This window comes from Adelges cooleyi, unplaced genomic scaffold (assembly GCF_023614345.1).
Source record: "Adelges cooleyi isolate 19-005CV unplaced genomic scaffold, UGA_ACOO_1.1 ACOO_flye_CR_arks_rails_tigmint_CR_PRNA_574, whole genome shotgun sequence".
In the NCBI taxonomy this organism is placed as follows: Eukaryota; Metazoa; Arthropoda; class Insecta; order Hemiptera; family Adelgidae; genus Adelges; species Adelges cooleyi.
The window spans coordinates 8,341,776-8,362,111 of record NW_026096268.1 but is presented as its reverse complement, the minus strand read 5'-3'; the positions used below and the strand labels follow the sequence as shown (position 1 = coordinate 8,362,111).

Sequence of the window (20,336 nt, the reverse complement as noted above, 5' to 3'; positions counted from 1 at the left end):
TTAGGAAAAGCATCGAGGTAAAACACTCAATATATTGTTATATTATATTTATTGGAGATCACATAGTTAATAAAATATTGAAAAATTTTAAATACAAGTTAAATAAAATTTTAAAAAAAGTTGCTCATGATAAATATAATACTTTTATTCAATCAACATTGTGCAGACACGAAACATAGACTATGCGATAAATACTATTGTATCTGAATGTACAAAAGGAAAGAGGAGCAACCTATTGATAATTTTTTATCGAACTAAAATTTAAGCCTATCAACTGTGTATGCAAAGAACTAACAATATAAGCTTTTTATAATAATTTGTACATGTCTTTGAACATTTCATTGTATACTTCGGCTTCTAATCCATCGAGTTTTTTGAACAAACCAGAAAAGCAGTTAATCGAAAAATGTTCAGTGTACACAAAACCTAAACCTACAAAATAATTATTGATGACATTAATTATGAGCTCTTGAATTTGAGTCCCAAATTCATAAATGATATCATTTTTATCATTATCCGGAAAATCGGTTTTAAATTGATTTATTGCTTTATAGATTGGCTCGTTGTCTTTCTCTGGAAGTATGCAATATTTCTTTATGATTGGCATTAACAATTTACTATTCTTAGAATGTATAGATTGAAATAATCTAAAGGAAAATGGAACAACCTTTGACTTGTAGTCAACATCAAATTCACCGATATAAGTTGGAAGGAGGGCATTTAAATGTATCGATATATCTTTGTACCACATCAAATACTTTAATATATTTATTACATTTCCTTTGTTAGAATGTCCATCGTATTCCTCTGGCGGAACCAATCTTAATAAATAATTGAATGCGTCAGACATGTATTCAAACATCTGCCGGCTGTTCAACAATTGTTGATACGCATAATTGAAAATTTTCCAAGAACTTTCAAAGTCCGTTAAGTCGTCTAAAGGTGGTACAAAATGATTTATATCGACATTGCCAATGTTCTGTTCGTTTTCTTTCTCAACATCCGATTTGTCATTATTGTTGCCATGTGCTTGATCAAGTTTTACTTCAGTTTTCGATCTCTTATTTTGCAGCTTCGCCAGTTTTCTCTTTAGTCTTTTACGTTTTTCATATGCTCTATTTTTGGACAGAAGTCTGTCATAACTACTTACAGTTAAAATTTTTTTTATTATCGTTATAAATGTGTCGGCCACGTACGCGTATGTACATCCTAACAAATTAATGACCATGCAATACTTTTCGTACACGTTATCGACATTAACATACGAATTTCCTATCGTTTTTGGATGAGAAAACAAACCTCTGTAAATAAATAAATCCTTTCCTGTATATGAAACGAACCTGTTCGGGTATACTGGAAGTTTAGCTTCCACGTCGGTAATGTGAGCCCATTTCGAATGGCCCAAAAGTGCTTTAAGAACGTCAGTAAGATTTTTTTTGAACTTGTACGATGCAAAAGTTTGCTTACTGTTGTAAATTATTACAAAACAAAACAGAAAACCGATTAACACCTTGCCCGACATTGCTACTGAATAATAGCTAGATTTTTTTGTATTAGCACTACTACAATTTTTCTATAACATTTTGTACCACTTCGCTAACCGTATTACTATTTGTTTGTCTGTTATGGTAGGATATATATTATTTTCCTCGGGTAGAATCAACTTGAATAAACAACTTAATGTTTCATAAATATACTCAAACATCTGCTATCCAATAGTTTTTGATTTGTAAATTGGAAATATTCCGAGAACTTACATAGTCAGTTAAAGTTATAATTCAAAACTGCTCTTTGACCAGTCATTATTTTCAGCAAATGATTTGTGTTCAAAGTCAAGTAAATATTATAATATCCTATGCGTATAAATATATAAGCGAATATCTGAACTTTTTTATTATTTTGCCTAACAAAGCGCACCATAAAAATTAAATTTTCATCTATAGTTTTTAATATAAAAATGTTTAGTTTTTCTGGTAAATAATGTTAGATTGTTTTGACTTTTGTGTATTTAGTTTATTTACATTTTACTGTTATACTTAATATAATTATATAATATTGTTTATTAGTCACAATTTTTTTCATAGTGGTTATATTCAATTATAGACTTAACAAAAATTCAATTCAAATTACTATAAAAATATAAAGAAAAAAAACTATTGTACATAATACTTCGTTAATACATCATACAAATGTATTATACGTATACAATTTTACACCAAAAGTGTTATGAGGAAAAAAACAAGTAAAATAAAGTTTGTTAGTAGTTTTGCATTGAACAGTCAGCAGATTTGTGAGTACATGTTTGACGCATTAAGTTATTTATTCAGATTGATTCCGACTATATCAATTTAGCAATAGATTAATTCAATTGTATAAGGTTCATAGTATCAACCTGAATAAATGACTTAATACTTCATTCGTGTACTCAAACAACTGCTGACTAATTATTATACTGCATTTCTAATTATATACTGCTTATAATTACAATTATTATTGGAATTAGATACTACAATGTCATGCTTAATGGAGTGATTAACGGGGTATTGAATATGGTAGTAATTGGTATAATAATTAAACATGGATGTATTTATACTATGATAATTCATAGATAAATTATTAGTTTAGAAAAAGTCATGTAAATGCAATCGTTCAATGTTTATAAAACCTAAATCTAAATAGCAATATTTGATTACATCCTCAACGAGCCTTTCAATTTGAACTCCATATTGATACATGATCTCCAATTTTCTTAGACCTGGAAAATCACTTTGAAGTTTCTTCAATATTTTTTTGATGGATTGTTTGTCTTTCACATGAAGTATGCAATATTTGTCAACAAATGGTTTCCACTTAAACTGGAGCCTGCGATTAATGGACTTCAACAATATTGAAGAAAACTGACCAACCTTTGACTTGTAGTGTACATCGTTTGCGCCGATATAAGTTGGAAGAAGGCGGTTTAAATGTATCGGTATATCTTTGTACCATTCCACAAACTTTGTGAATTCGTGAACGGCTGCTATATTAGGATATAAATCAAGTTCTTTGGGCGGAATTAATCCGAGCAAATAAACTAATGCGCCATGCATGTACTCAAACATCGGTTGACTCTCCAACAATTTTCGATATGTAAAATTAAAAATTTTCCAAGAACTTGTAAAGTCAGTGAAGTGGTCCGCAGGCGGTACACTATAATTATTTACTTTAACGTTGTCAAGATCACGTTGTTTTTCAGTTTTCGATTTCTTACTTTGCAATTTTTCACTAGCCGTACTTTCCAGATGGTTTTCCTTTCTCCTTCGTCTTCTACATTTACCATATGCATTCTTTTGCGACAATAGTCTTTCGTTTTCACTAAAAGACAAAAGTTTTTTAACCAACGATATAAGCGTGTCGGTCGCGTAAGCGTATACACATCCTAAAAAACTAGTGACCATGTAGTATTTTGTGTAAACGTTATCGACATTAACGTAAGCATTACCAATTTTTTTCGCGCTTGTGAACAATCCTCTGCCGATGGATAAATCTTTCCCTGAAAACACTACCAATTCGTTCGGGAAGTGTTTTTGTCTGGCTTGCACAAACGTCATCCGTGCCCATTGCGGATGTCCCAAAAGTGCGGTAAGTACGTCGGATAGATTTTTTTTGACCGCGTTAGAGGTAAACATATTTTGTTCACTTTTATGGATTATTAAAAAAGAAAACAGAAACCCGATTAACACTTTGCCCGACATGTTGTTTGAGCGAAAAACATGTATGCGGATATTGAAAGCGAGTTTAGGTGTTCGTGCTGTTCAAAGTGCTATGTGTGCCAAGAAGCCCCCCGTATCGTTACCGGCTAACGGTTGAAGTAATTTGTATTAGTTGACTACTATTTTCTTAGGCGTTGTTGCGGAACACTTGTCTATTGAAATACAACAACAATATTATGTTACGTTATACCACAGTCTTGGTTTTTTTCATATGAGTTTTTGGCATTTAAAACCTATACCGTGGTTGCATATATATTTTATACTTACATATATTGTATGGAACAAAATGATAAATAATTATATATTTAATACTATAACAGCCGGCACTACAGGTTTAGTAGATATCGTGGGTTGCGACTTAAAACAAAATCCAATTTCCACAATCGGTTTATAGTTTTATACGTTAAAAGTTGATGTCATCACTTCGGGTTTTTTTATTGTTATTTTTATAATTACCAAATCGCCGTCGATTGATCGGAAATTGTTATAGAAATGTTTTTTTTTTTAAATAAGACAATTTATTACGGTTGATGACGGTTCTTTCGACAAACCTCACCCAAATTGTATAACGGCTACTGTTTGTTTGCTCGTTTATTCAAACACGTGTTGCTCGAAATGGTCTATTAAAATATTCATTCAAGCCGCCTTTCTTAAACCTACTGCGCCTTAGCCGTTTCTCGTCAAAACAAGACACGCCGCCGGTTGCTAATACGCCGACCTATGGATTGCTATTGAGACGGGGGGGGGGGACAATAGTTTGTGGCATTGGGTATAAGTCAAAACCTTTATATTTTACCGTAGTAGTAGCAGTAAAATCTAAGAAAACAATTTGCCCAACAAAAAAAATATGATAATAATATTAACGCAATATTTCTAATAATCGCTGTTCTAATATTTGTATGGCACGGTTTGGTAAACGCTTATAAAAAACTCATAAGAAAAACAGCGTTTCAAATAATATGTACTTTTTTTTTTAATTAGAAAAAATGGCAATTTGTGTGCACAGAGTTGATAAATTCAACGAACCACTATGATACATGTCTATTTCAGAGAGAAATTAAAAATAACTGTTTTTCACATACAGTTTTACTTGAAATAAATTATAAAAAATAATTTTACTCCTTATGCACTATACTTATTTAAATTAGCGAATGCCAATTGTTTAAATGTATTTTTTAACCGACACCAAGGGTTTTAAACGAATGAATTTGACCCTTTTCATAAACAAACGAATTACTTAACTCCTTTCTTAAATAAAATTACTAAATCATAAACGGTGAAAATTGTCATTTTCAATAAAAATTGTGACAGTCACCCGGTAATGGTTTGGGATGGAGAATATCTATTACCCAGCAGGGCAGCCACTCACCTCGCCGTGTAACGGTCCGTGTCCCCGTGATCCGGATCCCGACTCTCGTTGAGCGAGTCGCCGAACACGTCCCGGCACAGTGCCACCCGTCCGCATATGAGTATCCTGGGTATCTTGCGGAAGTTGACGTCGGACAGGCCGTCCCGGCCGAACGCGAACGTGCCGCGGTAGCCGACGGTGATGTAGCCGGGCTTCTGTTCGCGGAGCCGCTCGGCCAGTCCGTCCAGCCCAAAGTGAGCGGCCTCCAGCCGGAGCCGTTCCTTCTCCCGGAAGCTCTCGGGCAACGTGAGCTTGCCGTCGCGCAGGAAGTCCAACACGTACCGGAACAGCACGCCGTCGCGGTCGATGAAGTACCGGCCCTTGCTGTCCTTGGGCAACGGGTCCAGCCGACCGTTGAACCGGTCGGCCAGCATCGACGGCTGCGTCTGCACCAGCGTGGCCACGGACGTCGTGTAGAACACGCCGCCGACGTTCAGGTCGATCACGGACGCGTCCGTCGTCATTTGCCGGCCGGGCGGAACTCGCCTACAACTCGCTTACACCACGGCCGCGTACCGTCACGCTCGCCCGTTCGACAACCTGCGAAAGCTGCGCCGATCGCACCACACACTAGAGACGACGTGCGACACCGCGTCCACGACAAACGCACGCTGGCCGACCGATGTTAATGCGCGATGACTGACCGGAAAGCACCGCCGCACTTACACAGAGCCGCCCGCGTGATCGATATACGCCGCCGTCCCGACTCGCGTGTACCGCCGTCGGCCGTCGTCGTCGCCGCGGCCACCCGCGGACATGCGCGAGCGGCAGGCGACGTCCGCCACCCACTGCCGTGGCCGCCGAGGCGTGTGTTCAAGATTTTTAATTCGAAATCGAAAAAATAAATATAATTTAAATGCTAAGAAAACACAAAACAAACGGAATAATTAAAAGGATTGAGCGCAAAACTTTAGTATTATAGTGTTGCGGATACATCGCAATAATTGAACGAATTGCGTTATAATTTAGTCATTAAAAAAAAATGGAAACGCCGTCACAGCTTTTCATGAGAAGAAAGCGTGCCAATTGCCGGGCTCAAAGTAGCTATAACGTGGACGAAAAGCGAAAATCAATTAAATTAAGGAGCACCGGACAAACACTATTGTGTTAGGTTAATGAAACTAACATTATTGATTAGGTTATCAACTTGAAACTACGGCATGCTGTAATCTTTCACAATCAAGTCGAAGTAATTCTGTCGAAATACAGTGAGAAACGACAAAAAATATTATCATAAACCTCCTCTCCTAGAGGGTATGGGAGCTTTTTCATTTATACCGTCATATAGGTGTAAATTTTGTATTTTATTGACTCTGAATCTAAAGATTAGACACAAGATATGTCCTATGTGACTCTAAAACAAAACCTATTACATTATTCAACTAAAGTACGGGCAATGTCATTAAGGACGAGACTCTCTCGCTTTCTTTCAAAATAATTAAAATTTTGTATTTTTTCTTTTTCGAGAAACATTAGTTAACATGTTGTATAACAGCATAGGCCAAGGCACACCCTAATATCGGAAAAAAAAAATGCTATACATAACGCGTTAACTATAATCCCCACTGACTGGTTATAGAAGCGCAGCTCTTTTATACGCCTTCATTTTTGCTTCGACTTTCATAGAGTACAATCAGAGTTAGTTGACAGCCGACTAGTAATAAATTTAAGTTATACCATATAGCAATTATGTAGAATATGGAATAGGGTAGATCAGTAGATGTACCAGTTTTAACCACTGTGCCAATAGACAATAGTAGCTCTTTTAATTTGTTTATTGATTGATTTCTTTAAGCTGAAATTGTTTCAGAAAACAGAGTTAAAATAGTAAAGGGTATATATTTTTATTCTTCAGATGAACGATATGAAATATTACAAAACTGTATACGATGACACAATATTATCTGTCAATGCCTTTTTACAACCGTTTTAAAGCAAATATTATTCTTTTTAATTTTTTAAAATAGGTACATTTATTTATATAGCATATTTATATTTAATATGTATTTATTTTAATTTTGTAGTTTTTTATTTAATTTCTAATAAAGAAATATGGACTAATAGTCTACTAATACAAATATCACTACACATTAGCCAGTATAAATAAATTTTTTTTTAAATTCTTTAAATTAAAAAACAGTTTAAGTTTATTATAAAGCATTGTAAATTTAAGTCGGAAAAAATAAAAATCTGTTGGGTTTTTTCTCGATTTTAAGGAGGAAGGTGTGAAATTTTGTTTTAATGTTATAACATTATGATACATTTTTTTTTTTTTTTTAGACAAATTAACGATAATTACTATTTAGATTTAGATTTCGTGAATATCGAATATATGCATTTAATGTCTTTTGTTGGTAATTGGTATCCTAAATAAATAATTATTGTTTTATGAATTATTATTTTTATATAATTGCTTGCCCTTGTTACTCAAATATCGTAATCAAAAATAATTTTCGGATATTTCTCTATTCTGAAACGAAGCCAAAAATTATTTTAAAAAAACAATACCATGTTAAAACACTATGTAACATTTTTGTTGTTTTTTTTTTATAGACAATTGTTTTGTAGCAGTATATTTGCAAACAGTCTTCTACTTATACAAATATCTCGAGACATTAGCCGCTATAATTAGTTCTTTTTACACACAAAAGTAATGTTACAAACAACTGCAAAATTGTCAAAAGCAGTAAAAAACGTTATTAAAAAAAATATTTTTTAGATTCAGTATACCTACAGGTTTTTGCCTCAGTAAAATGTCGGTTATAGTGTTATTCAAGTATCTCGTTTTTTTTGTTATGTACTACAACAGTGAAAATACGTTGGCATATTACCTGGACAAAAAAAATCTGTCTGTTGTACTAAACGCTCTGTTAGGCCATCAACAATGGAAAAACATCACATATGTAAAAGCCAAATATCCAGTTTCCACAAATCAACTTCCCTTTTCTGGAAAAGATATATTTATTAACAGAGGATTGTTCTCCAGCACTAAAAATATTGGAAACTCTTATGTTAGCGTCGAAAACGTGTACAAAAAATACTACATGGTCACTAGTTTGGTAGCTTGTTTGTACGCGTACGTGACAGATGAATTTACAACGTTGATTAAAAACATTTTAAGTGTAAGTGAAAATGAAAGAAGACTATCGCGAGGCAGAGCATATGTGGCAAAAAAGAGAGAAATGGAAAATGGGGCTCATCAACAAATGCAAAGTAAGCGCTTTAAAGTTAAACAACAACCTGATCAATCATATGTACAACATATTCATTATTCGGAATACGGTGTACATACACGGGTTGTTGAGAATGTGAGTTCACAGAATAGAATTGATGTCAAAGATAAAGTTGATGGTAATATTAATGATATACGTTTGAACAACGATGCACTTACTAAACTCGAAAGTTCATGGGCAATTTTTGATTTTGCGTACCAACAATTATTAAAAGGACAGAAAATGTTTGAGTACATGTATGATGCATTAACTTATTTGTTAGGTTTGGTTCCGCCAGAGAAATGTTCTATATTTTTTAAAAATTATGATGAACAAAAAATATTGCTGTTGGTGCAGTGGTACAAAGATGTTTCGATAAATTTAAAACTTCTACTTCCAAATTATATTGGTGAACACGATTACAAGTCAAAAGTTGGTCAGTTTTCCGGAAAACTGTTTGCGTCCATTATCAGCAGGCATCAATTTAAGTGGAAACCGTTTGTAGGAAAATATTGCATACTTCCAGTGAAAGGCAGGCAGCCCATCAAAAAAATGTTGAAGAAGTTTCACAGTAATTTCCCTGGTCTAGAAAAAACCTATATCATCTATCAATTTGGAAATCGTATTCAAGAACTTATCAATAATGTTATCGAAAATTATTATTTAGATTTAGGTTTCGTGCTTGGTTTTTCTGATAACCTGAATGAATAATTATTTTATAATTTATAATCAAAAATATACACGTTAATTTATTAAGCAAAACTTTACAAAGACTATATAAAAATTCAGTAAAAACATGTTGTAAATTTTATTATAATGAATTTTTTTTATTACTTCATTCAAGATGATTACGCCCAAGAGGCAAATAGTACAGATGATAGATAACAAACATAATAAGTAAACACAAAATTGTATAATACAAAATGATTATTACTGTAACTAAAATTATTTACAGAATTGGGCACCTCAATTTGTAATGGCTTGCTCTAACCTATAGCCAACATTTAACTTGACCGTTTACCGATGTTAAGCATGATTACTTCTTAATGCACAGTCAGCCAAACACATCCGGTGCTAATATCTCACGGCTATTTATATATTATACCTCTGTTAATAGCGTAGGATATTCATTGAACGAGCATGCAGAAAACTATCATCATAGAAAAGACCTAGTACTGACAGTAATGTTATAAAAACTTATTATTTTTTTTCCACAATTTTTCCCTCTAACTTTGTTTTTCGGCACTCTATTCGCACGGTCACTTTGAAATTTCAAGATTTCTTCGGGAGGCGTCAACCAATCATTAGAATTCGGCTCTACTCTATGATCAGAAGTCAAAAAGGGAATTAATCGATTATTATGATCAAACATTTTTGGAACTGTTCAACTGTCAACGTGGTAACCAAAAACTTTAATGTCGCCAAAAGGCTTCCGAAAGTAATTAACGCCAGTAGTCCTCAAACTTGATTCGTTTTGTTTATACAATTTTATTACTAAGTAGTCATTTCTAGATAATCAATAAAAAAAAAAATGAAGTGATAAATCACATTTAAATATGAGGATTCAAAAGTAGTAGAAGTGTTAAATAACAATAGCGTTGGAAAGACAATACGGTACAATTTTATAGTTGATCGGTCGTCTATCTTAAAAATGGCTTGTTATTCAAACATCGTAAACTTTAATACGATAAGAATAATTTTCGGATAATACCCTACTTCGAAAACGAAGCAAAAACTCATTTAAACATAACAGGACTATGTTAAAACATTATGTAACATTTTTGTTATTTTTTAATAAACAGTTATCTTGTAACTACACGTTTGAAAATAGTAGTCGACCAATACAAATATCTCGAGACATTAGCCGGTATAGATATGTTCATTTTACACACAATAGCAATGTTACAAACAACTGCAAAACAGAAATCGCCGATCACCATATATAATTTTACCCAAAAAAATATTTTTTAAATTCAGTACAACTACAGTTTTTTGCTTTAGAAGAATTTCGGGCAAAATGTTATTCAAGTATCTTTTTTTTTTTGTTATGTACTTTAACAGTGAATGTTTATTGACATCGGACGTCGACAAAAAATATCACACTAAATGCAATTTTAAGCCATACACAATGGGCGCAAATAACAGATGTGAAAGCTACATATCCAGATTTCACAAATAAACAAATCTTTTCTGGAAAAGATTTGTTTATTAACAGAGGATTGTTCTCCAGCACTAAAAATATTGGAAACTCTTATGTTACTGCCGATAACGTGTACGAAAAATACCATATGATCACTAGTTTGTTAGCATGTGTATTCGCCTACGTGACAGATGAATTTACAACGTTGATTAAAAACATTTTAAATGTAAGTACAAATGAAAGAAGACTATCGCGAAGCAGAGCATATTTAACATGTAAAAAAATAAATATGAAACTACAGCTTGAAAATGAGGCTAGTCAACAAATGCAATGTAAGCGCTTGAAAGCTGAACTTCTACATGGCCAATCACAAGGTTTAAAGAGTGATGACTCGAATAACGATGTCCATACATCAGTTTTTAAGAAAGTAAGTGAACAGAATAGATGTTATGTCGAAAATAAAGTTGATGATATACGTTCACAATGCGATGAACTTACTAACTATAAAAGTTCATGGAAAATTTTTAATTTTACGTATCAACAGTTAATAAAAGGTCGGCGAATGTTTGAATACATGTACGGCGCATTAATTTTTTCGTTTAGTTTGGTTCCCGAGGAATCTTTTTTCCATTTTAACAAAAAAGATTAACAACAAATATTGCTGTTTGTACAGTGGTACAAGGATGTATCGATACATTTCAACGCCCTACTCCCAACATATTTCGGTGAACACGATGTTGACTACAAGTCAAAAGTTGAAAGGTTTTCCTCGACATTGTCCAAAGCCATTAATCGCAGAATTGTCGTTAATTGGAAACCGTTTGTAGGAAAATATTGCATACTTCCAGTGAAAGGCAGGCAGCCCATCAAAAAAATGTTGAAGAAGTTTCACAGTAATTTCCCTGGTCTAGAAAAAACCTATATCATCTATCAATTTGGAAATCGTATTCAAGAACTTATCAATAATGTTATCGAAAATTATTATTTAGATTTAGGTTTCGTGCTTGGTTTTCCTGATTTATGAACTATAATTAAATGACCATATTCAAATCCCGGTAGTTGGCTTACTTTAATAACGTACTAATATAAGAATTAATTTATATATTTTTATAACTAAACGCCTTACAGATTTTGACAGTATAAAATTCATAATGGTAAATGTAATAAGTTATAAAATAATTGTGGTATATTGGACAACTATTATTTACTAGTACTAATACCTACGATAGTTAATATTTTCTTTCTTTCTTTGACGGCTTTTACGGGCCATATAGGTCCATTGCCGCAACAACAAAAGCATAATTTGATTTGTATCAATGTTAAATATTAAAAAAATAAAAGGATGATTAAAATTGATAAGACATTCACCGTTTATAACTTCACTTTGAAAAATAAATTTGTAATTACAGTAAACAGTTTTTACCTACAATTCTGGTTAGTTGTTATTTGGTTTTTTTATTTATTTGTGATACACTATAACAGTGAACAAACGATTGCGTCTCATGTAATCAAACAAAATCTGTCTGACATACTTAACGTACTTTAAGGCCATCCGCATTGGGAACAGATCGCTAAAATGAAAACCAAACAAACAGATTTCACCAACAAATTTTCTTGAAAAGATAAGAAGTTAAAATTAAATTTAAAAATGGGTTCTCATAATATAAAACAAATCGAATATCATGTATCAATTTGAAAAGCAAATTCAAGATCTAGTAAAAGAGGACATCAAAAGTTATTATTTAGATTTATGTTACAATCACATTTGATGTCTTTTCCTAATATCAGAAAAATAATTTAATGGAATATTATCATAAATATAAACGTTAATTTATTTCGCAAAACCTTATAATGAATATATTTATAACCTGTTAATTTACTCACTTTATTAGAGAACTTTATATTACAGTTCATCATATAAAATTTCACATTAAAATTTTAGTATACAGTTTTTTGCCTAAATAGAATGTCGGGCGAAGTGTATGTCGGTTCTCATGTTTTCTTTGTAATGTACTGTATGTTTGAACGTACAAACGCATATTATGTGGACAAAAAAAATTTGTCTGACCTACTAAACGTGCTTGTAAAAAGTGGAGGTTCCGTTGAATACATCATTGGAAGTATTGCTTTTGCATACTTCCATTAAAAGTCTACGAGCATTTATCAAAAAATTAAAAAAAAAAACACAAACACACTCACAGTAAATGTCTCCGCTTCGCAGAAAAACATTTAATCATTTATATGTTTTTGGAGGTTGTGGTGTTTTGTAATCTCTTTGGCGCCATCTAGTGATGATAAAAAACGTCCTGTTTCCATCTAGCCGTAAAAAACAACCGCTAAATCAATACCATATCAACAAATTTTCCGTTTAGGAAAAAAAATGTGTACCCGTGAAAAAATGATATAAATGTTAAAAAAATAGCGTTATTATTTAAAGATTAACAATTTGTACAAAATTCTTATACAAGGAAGATGAAAAAAAATATTTTATTATCATACGTATTATTAAAAACATTTGTCTAAAGTATATAATAACACATCGCTAACCGTATTATTATTTATATGTCTGTTATGTTAGGATATATTTTGTTTTCCTAGAGTAGAATCAATCTGATTAAATAACTTTTGCGCCATACATGTATTCAAACATCTGCTGACTATTCAAATCATTTTTGATACCTACGTAAAATGAAACGCATTCGTTTGGGAATCCCGTGTGTTGATTCACTCACGCATAGCAACCTGGAAACTGATTACGGTCAACAAATAATATTACCCTTTTTATTGGATTTTTACTAAACAAAAAATTCAAATTTAATAAAAACTACAGATTTCTTATAAAACTGTGTACGTTATAGTGCAATTCTGAATTTACCTGCGGTCTAATTTCAGAACTAAAACCTTAACATTGTACTTAAAAAGTGAAATAAAGAAAAAGTCCATCCCTTTTTCCTTGTCAATGTTTATCGATAGTACTCTGTTTTTAAGAATATTCCATACATATTTGGGACAAATTCAACGATTTTTAAAAAAGTTAGATATAGAGCGTCCTAATTTTAAGTTGAAACAAATTTAATTACGTTGGGGGTTGTTCTCGATTTTGAGGGGAGACCTTTGAAAATTTGTGTTAATGTTATAACATTATGTTACATTTATACTGTTTTTTTTTTATAGACGAGTGTTTTGTAGCTAAACGTTTGCAAATAGTCGTCTACTTATAAAAATACCTCTACATATTAGCCGGTATTGAAACATTATTTTTTTACACACAGTGCGATAAACAACTGCAATCCATAAATAATTGCCGATCGCCGTATAAAACTTTACTTAAACGATTATTTATTAGATTCAGTGTACCTAATACAGTATTTTACCTTAATAGAGTGTTAATCGGGTTTCTCGTTATTTTTGTAATGTACTTTAACAGTGAACGTACATTAGCATACTGCGTGGACAAAAAAACTCTGTCTGACGTACTAATTGCTCTTTTGGGCCATTCAAAATGGGAGAAAATCACCGATGTTAATGTCACATATCCAGATTACACAAATCAATTTCCGTTTTCCGGGAAAGATTTATTCATCAACAGAAGTTTGTTCTACCGCACTAGAAATGTTGGAAACTCTCATGTTAGTGTCGAAAACGTGTGCCAAAAATACTACATGGCATTTACTACACGGATACATGTATAACGTTGATAAAAAACCTTTTAAATGTGAGTATAAATGAAAGACGACTATCGCAAGGCAGAGCATATTGGGCATGTAGACATCAAAAACGGAAACGCCAAATGGAAAAAGAGATTCATCAACAAATGCGAAGTAAGCGTTTAAAAGCTGAACTTGTAGTTCAATCACATGGTGACAGTAGTGAACATTCGGAAGCCGATGACTATACATGGGTTGTTGAAAAGGAAAATAAACAGAATAGAACTAATATCGAAGACGAAGTTGATGGTAATGCTGATGATATACGTTTGCATTACGATGAACTTACTAACTATAAAAGTTCATGGAAAATTTTTAATTTTGCTTGTGAACAATTATTAAAAGGTCAGCAAATGTTTGAATATATGTTTGATGCAGTATGTTATTTAATAGGTTTGGAACCGTCCGAGGAATGTTCTTTACGTTTTAATACAGAAGACGTACAACAATTATTACTTGTGTTGCAGTGGTTCAAAGATGTATCGATAAATTTAAACGACCTTCTTCTGACTTATATCGGTGGAGACGATGTTGAATACAAATCAAAAGTGGGCGAGTTTTCCAGCCAATTTTTTTGCGTCTATTAACAATAAGATTCTATTTAAGTGGAAACCATTTGTACGCAAGTATTGCATGCTTCCAGAAAAAGACAAGCAGCCCATCAAAAAAATATTGCAGGAATTTCAAAGCGATTTTCCAGGTCTAGAAAGAACGGATATCACACATAAAATTGAAAAGAAAATTCAAGAGCTAAATAATAATGTCATCAATAATTACTTTTTAGATTTAGGGTTCGTGTTTAGTTTTTCTGATAACCTGAATAAATATTTGTTTTATAAATTATAATCATATGACCATATTCAAAACCCGTTGGTTGATTAAATTTATTAGACGTGTTATTGTAATAAACAATATATTTCTTTTTAGGTATTAATATCTTTTGAACTTTGATAATATAATGATCCCGTTAAAGAACTTATCATCTTTTAATCATGCCCTATAAAATGCTTGCTTTTATTCTGGGTGTTGTACAGATTAAAATTGTCGAAATAGTTAGATCAATGCTATATGCATCAAAATAATTGTTTATTGTTCTATTGTTATTTAGTTCATCAATAACACGACAACGTTTCATTTTTTTTGTTTTTTTGTTTAGACATGTGTTTTGTAACTATACATTTGCAAATAGCCGTCTACTTATACAAACATATTTAGACCTTAGATGGTATAGGTATGTTCATTTTGCAAACAATTGCACTGTTACAAATAAAGGCAAAACCTAAATCGACAATCACCGCATAAGACTTTATTTTAAAAAAATATTCATTAGTTTTAGTATAACTAAAGTTCTTTGCCTCAACAGAATGTCGTTCGAAGTGTTAATCGGGTTTCTTTTTTTTTTTGTAATGTACTATAATGGTGAACGTATTTTGGCATCTGACGTGGACAAAAAAAATTTGTCTGACGTATTAAACGCTCTGTTAGGCCACCAACGATGGAAAGATATCACGCTTGTGAAAGCCAAATATCTAGTTTTTACAAACCAATATCCCTTTTCTGGGAAAGATGTATTTATCAACAGAGGATTGTTATCCCGCACTAAACAAACTGGAAACTCTCATGTTAGAGTCGAAAACGTGTACAAAAAATACTACATGGTCTTTAGTTTGTTAGCATGTGTATACGCAAATGTGTCAGGTGAATTCACAACGTTGATTAAAAATATTTTAAATTTTAATGGAAATGTAAGAAAACTATTGCGAAATAGAGCATATGCTTTACGTAACAAAAAAATGCTAATGAAATCCGAGCTGGAAAATGACGCTCGTCAAATACTGCAAAAGAAGCGCTTGAAAACTAAACATGATCAATCGCATGTACAACATAATAATGATTCGGAAGACGATGAGCATACATCGGTTGTTGAGAATGAAAGAAAACAGAATAGAATTAATGTCAATGAGAAAATTCATGGTATAAGTATGCGCTTCGACAAACTTAATAACTATATAGGTTCATGGAAAATATTTAATTTTGCTTGTGAACAATTATTAAAAGGTCAGCAAATGTTTGAATATATGTATGATGCATTAAACTATTTGTTAGAATTGGTTTCGCCCGTAGAATGTTCTTTACTTTTTAATATAAAAGACATACAAAAATTATTACATCTGTTGCAGTGGTACAAAGATGTATCGATAAATTTAAATGATCTTCTAAGTGATATCGGTGAACACGATGTTAACTACATGACAAACGTTGGTCATTATTCTTCAAAATTGTTCAAATCCATTAATCGCAGGCATCTTGCTAATTGGAAACCGTTTGTATGTAAGACTTGCATACTTCCAGAGAAGGACATGCAGCCTCTCAGAACAATTATGAAGAAATTCCGAAGTGATTTTCCGGATTTAGAAAACCCGGATATTATGAATCAATTTGGAGAGCAAATTGGAGGGCTTATTAAAAATGTCATCAGTAAATACTATTTAGATTTAGGGTTCGTGTTTAGTTCGTCTGATAGCTTAAATGAATATTTATTATATAAATTATAATCATATGACCATTTTCAAAACCTATTAGTTGATTTACTTTATTAGACAAGTAATTGCAATAAATTATTTGTTATTTTTAGGTAGAAACGCATTTAAGGCGTTATAAAAGTTTTTATAATAAGTTAGATATTTGATTTAGATTATTTGATAACTATTAGTTTCTTTTACTAGTGTGTGTTATGTCATTTACGCGATTATTAAATGTGATGTGTCGACCGGTAACACAAAATGTATGCAGTTAATTTTATATATATATTTATTATTCTTTTTTAAATAAAGTTGTTTATATATATATATATATTATATTTTCTTACTTTACTTTTACAAGCCATTGAGATTCATTGTCGCAATAATAAAATGTAATATGACTTATATTTGTGTCACTTCAAAAAACCATTAGGATCGCTGCCCCTCACCGAAACTAAAAATCGGGGTTTCGATGTGTGTGAAGTGTTAATCAGGTTTCTTGTTAATTGTGTAATGTACTATAACAGTGAACGTATATTGTCATGATAGGATGAGTCGTATAGGATGATTTATCCTAATAATTGCTTGCTCTTGTTTCTCAAACATCGCAATCGTTTATACGATAAAAATAATTTTCGTACATAACTTAACTCCGAAAAACAGCCAAAACTCATTCTAAAATAACAATACAATGTTATCAGTTATTGCATAGTCAGCAGTTGTTAAGTACATGGATGATACATTAAGTTATTTATTCAGGTTGATTCTGCTCAAAGAATATGTTTTACATTCTAACAAAAATACGTATAAAAATGAATACGGTTAGTTAGCTGAATCAAAGATATATCGTTAAATTTAAAAAGCTTTACCTACATTATATTGACAAACATGCTTTTGGCTACAAGTGAAAATTTGGTCCATTTCCATCAAAATTTCATTTAAGTCTATTGTTATTTAGTTTATCAATAACATGACTATGTTATAACGCTACGTTTCATTTTTTTGTTTTTTTTAGACATATGTTTTGTAACTATACAATTAAAAAATAGTCGTCTACTAACACAAACATATTTAGACCTTAGATGGTATAGATATGTTGATTTTGCAAACAATAGCACTGTTACAAACAACGACAAAACATGAATTGGCAATCAGTGCATAAAAATGTATAAAAAAAAGAAATATTTACTAGTTTTAGTATACCTAAAGTGTTTTGCCTCAACAGAATGTCATTTGACGTGTTAATCGGAATTTTTGTTTTTTTTGTAATGTACTATAATGGTGAACGTATTTTGGCATCTGACGTGGACAAAAAAAATCTGTCTGACGTATTAAACGCTCTGTTAGGCCATCAACAATGGAAAGATATCACACATGTGAAAGCCAAATATCTAGATTCAACAAATCAATATCACTTTTCTGGGAAAGATGTATTTATCAACAGAGGATTGTTATCCCGCACTAAACAAATTGGAAACTCTCATGTTAGAGTCGAAAACGTGTACGAAAAATACTACATGGTCTTTAGTTTGTTAGCATGTGTATACGCAAATGTGACAGATGAATTTACAACGTTGATTAAAAATCTTTTAAATCTTAGTGGAAATGTAAGAAAACTATTGCAAAAGAGAGCATATGCGGTACGAAACAAACAAAAGCGAATGGAATCCCAGCTGGAAAATGACGCTCGTCATATACTACAAAAGAAGCGCTTGAAAACTAAACATGATCAATCACATGTACAAAATATTAATGATTCGGAAGACGATGAGCATACATCGGTTGTTGAGAATGAAAGAAAACAGAATAGAATTAATGTCAATGAGAAAATTCATGGTATAAGTTTGCACTACGACAATCTTACTAACTATAAAGGTTCATGGAAAATATTTAATTTTGCGTGTGAACAATTATTAAAAGGTCAGCAAATGTTTGAATATATGTATGATGCATTAAACTATTTGTTAGAATTGGTTTCGCTCGTAGAATGTTCTTTACTTTTTAATATAAAAGACATACAAAAATTATTACATCTGTTACAGTGGTACAAAGATGTATCGATAAATTTAAATGATCTTCTTCTAAGTGATATCGGTGAACACGATGTTAACTACATGACAAACGTTGGTCATTATTCCTCAAAATTGTTCAAATCAATTAATCGCAGGCATCTTGCTAATTGGAAACCGTTTGTATGTAAGACTTGCATACTTCAAGAGAGGGACAACCAGCCTATCAAAAAAATACTGAAGAAATTCCATAGTGATTTTCCGGGACTAGAGAAAACGGATATCATGTATCAATTTGAAAAGCAAATTGAAAAGCTTATTGATATTGTCATCAGTAGTTACTATTTAGATTTAGGGTTCGTATTCAGTTTTTCTGATTACCAATAAGAGTATTAATTTTATAAATTATAATCATATAACCATATTTAAAACCCATTAGTTGAGTTACTTTATTAGACGTGTTATTGTAATAAATTATTTAATATTTTTTTGGTATAAACGAATATTAAGTATAAATTTGAAAAGCTAATTCAAGAGCCCGTTTATAATGTTTTCAATAATTACTATTTTGATTTTGGTTTGATAACTGGTAGTTAGTAGTACCATACATTCAATTTTCTATAAATACACGTTGCATATGGAAAGGTTGGGAGTTCTTTTTTTTGTTCGTTTTTCTGCTAATAAGGCTCAGAATGGATTTCAAACTTATGCCTTTTCAACCATTGAGCGCTTCCAGCGACCCAAATCCACTTTAAAATATTTGTGTTGTATTTGAGTTTTCCATCATAAAATGAGCAGTGACCATTGTTTATCTATGGCATATTTATCTATGGTAGTACCTATGGTTTTCATTTTCAAGAAAAAACATTGGTATTCATAAAAAAAAAATTGGATATAAATATCTAGTTATTAGATTGTATAGATATATTTATTTTGCAAGCAATAGCACTGTTAACAAATAACGGCATAACATTAATTGTTTTTTTTTGCAGACAAGTGTTTTGCAACTATACGCTTGAAAATAGACGACTACTTATACAAATATCACTACACATTAGACGGCATGCATACGTTTTCTATACATACAAGAGCGCTTTGTACAGCTTTTACAGCCGTATAATATTTTACTTGATAACATATTTTTTAGTTTTAGTATATCTACAGTTTTTTGCCTCAACAGAATGTCGGTCGAAGTGTTAATAGGTTTTCTTGTTTTTTTTGTAGTGTACTATACCAGTGAACGTATATTGGCATCGGACATAGACAAAACAAATCTGGCTGACGTTCTAAACGCTCTTTTAGGCCACCAACAATGGGAAAATGTAACATTTGTAAATGCCAAACATCCAGATTCCATTAATCAATACACCTTTTCTGGGAAAGATGTATTTATTAACAGAGGATTGTACTCCCGCACTAAAAATATTGAAAACTCTTTTGTTAGTGTCAAAAATGTATACAACAAATACTACATAGTCACTAGTTTGGTAGCTTGTTTGTACGCGTACGTGACAGATGAATTTACAACGTTGATTAAAAACATTTTAAATGTAGGTACAAATGAAAGACTACTAACGCGAAGCAGA

General features: G+C 31.9%; 1 protein-coding gene across 1 annotated transcript in view; it reads right to left on the bottom strand.

Moving 5' to 3' along the window:
* Positions 1-5,842, bottom strand: part of LOC126843055 (BTB/POZ domain-containing protein KCTD12) — a 28,475-nt gene extending 22,633 nt beyond the window's left edge. The window contains exon 1 of the mRNA XM_050580361.1: positions 5,122-5,842. Coding sequence (XP_050436318.1) covers positions 5,122-5,624 — 503 coding nt within the window. The 5' untranslated portion in view covers positions 5,625-5,842. The remainder of the gene's footprint in view (positions 1-5,121) is intronic.
* Between the last annotated feature and the right edge of the window lie 14,494 nt (positions 5,843-20,336).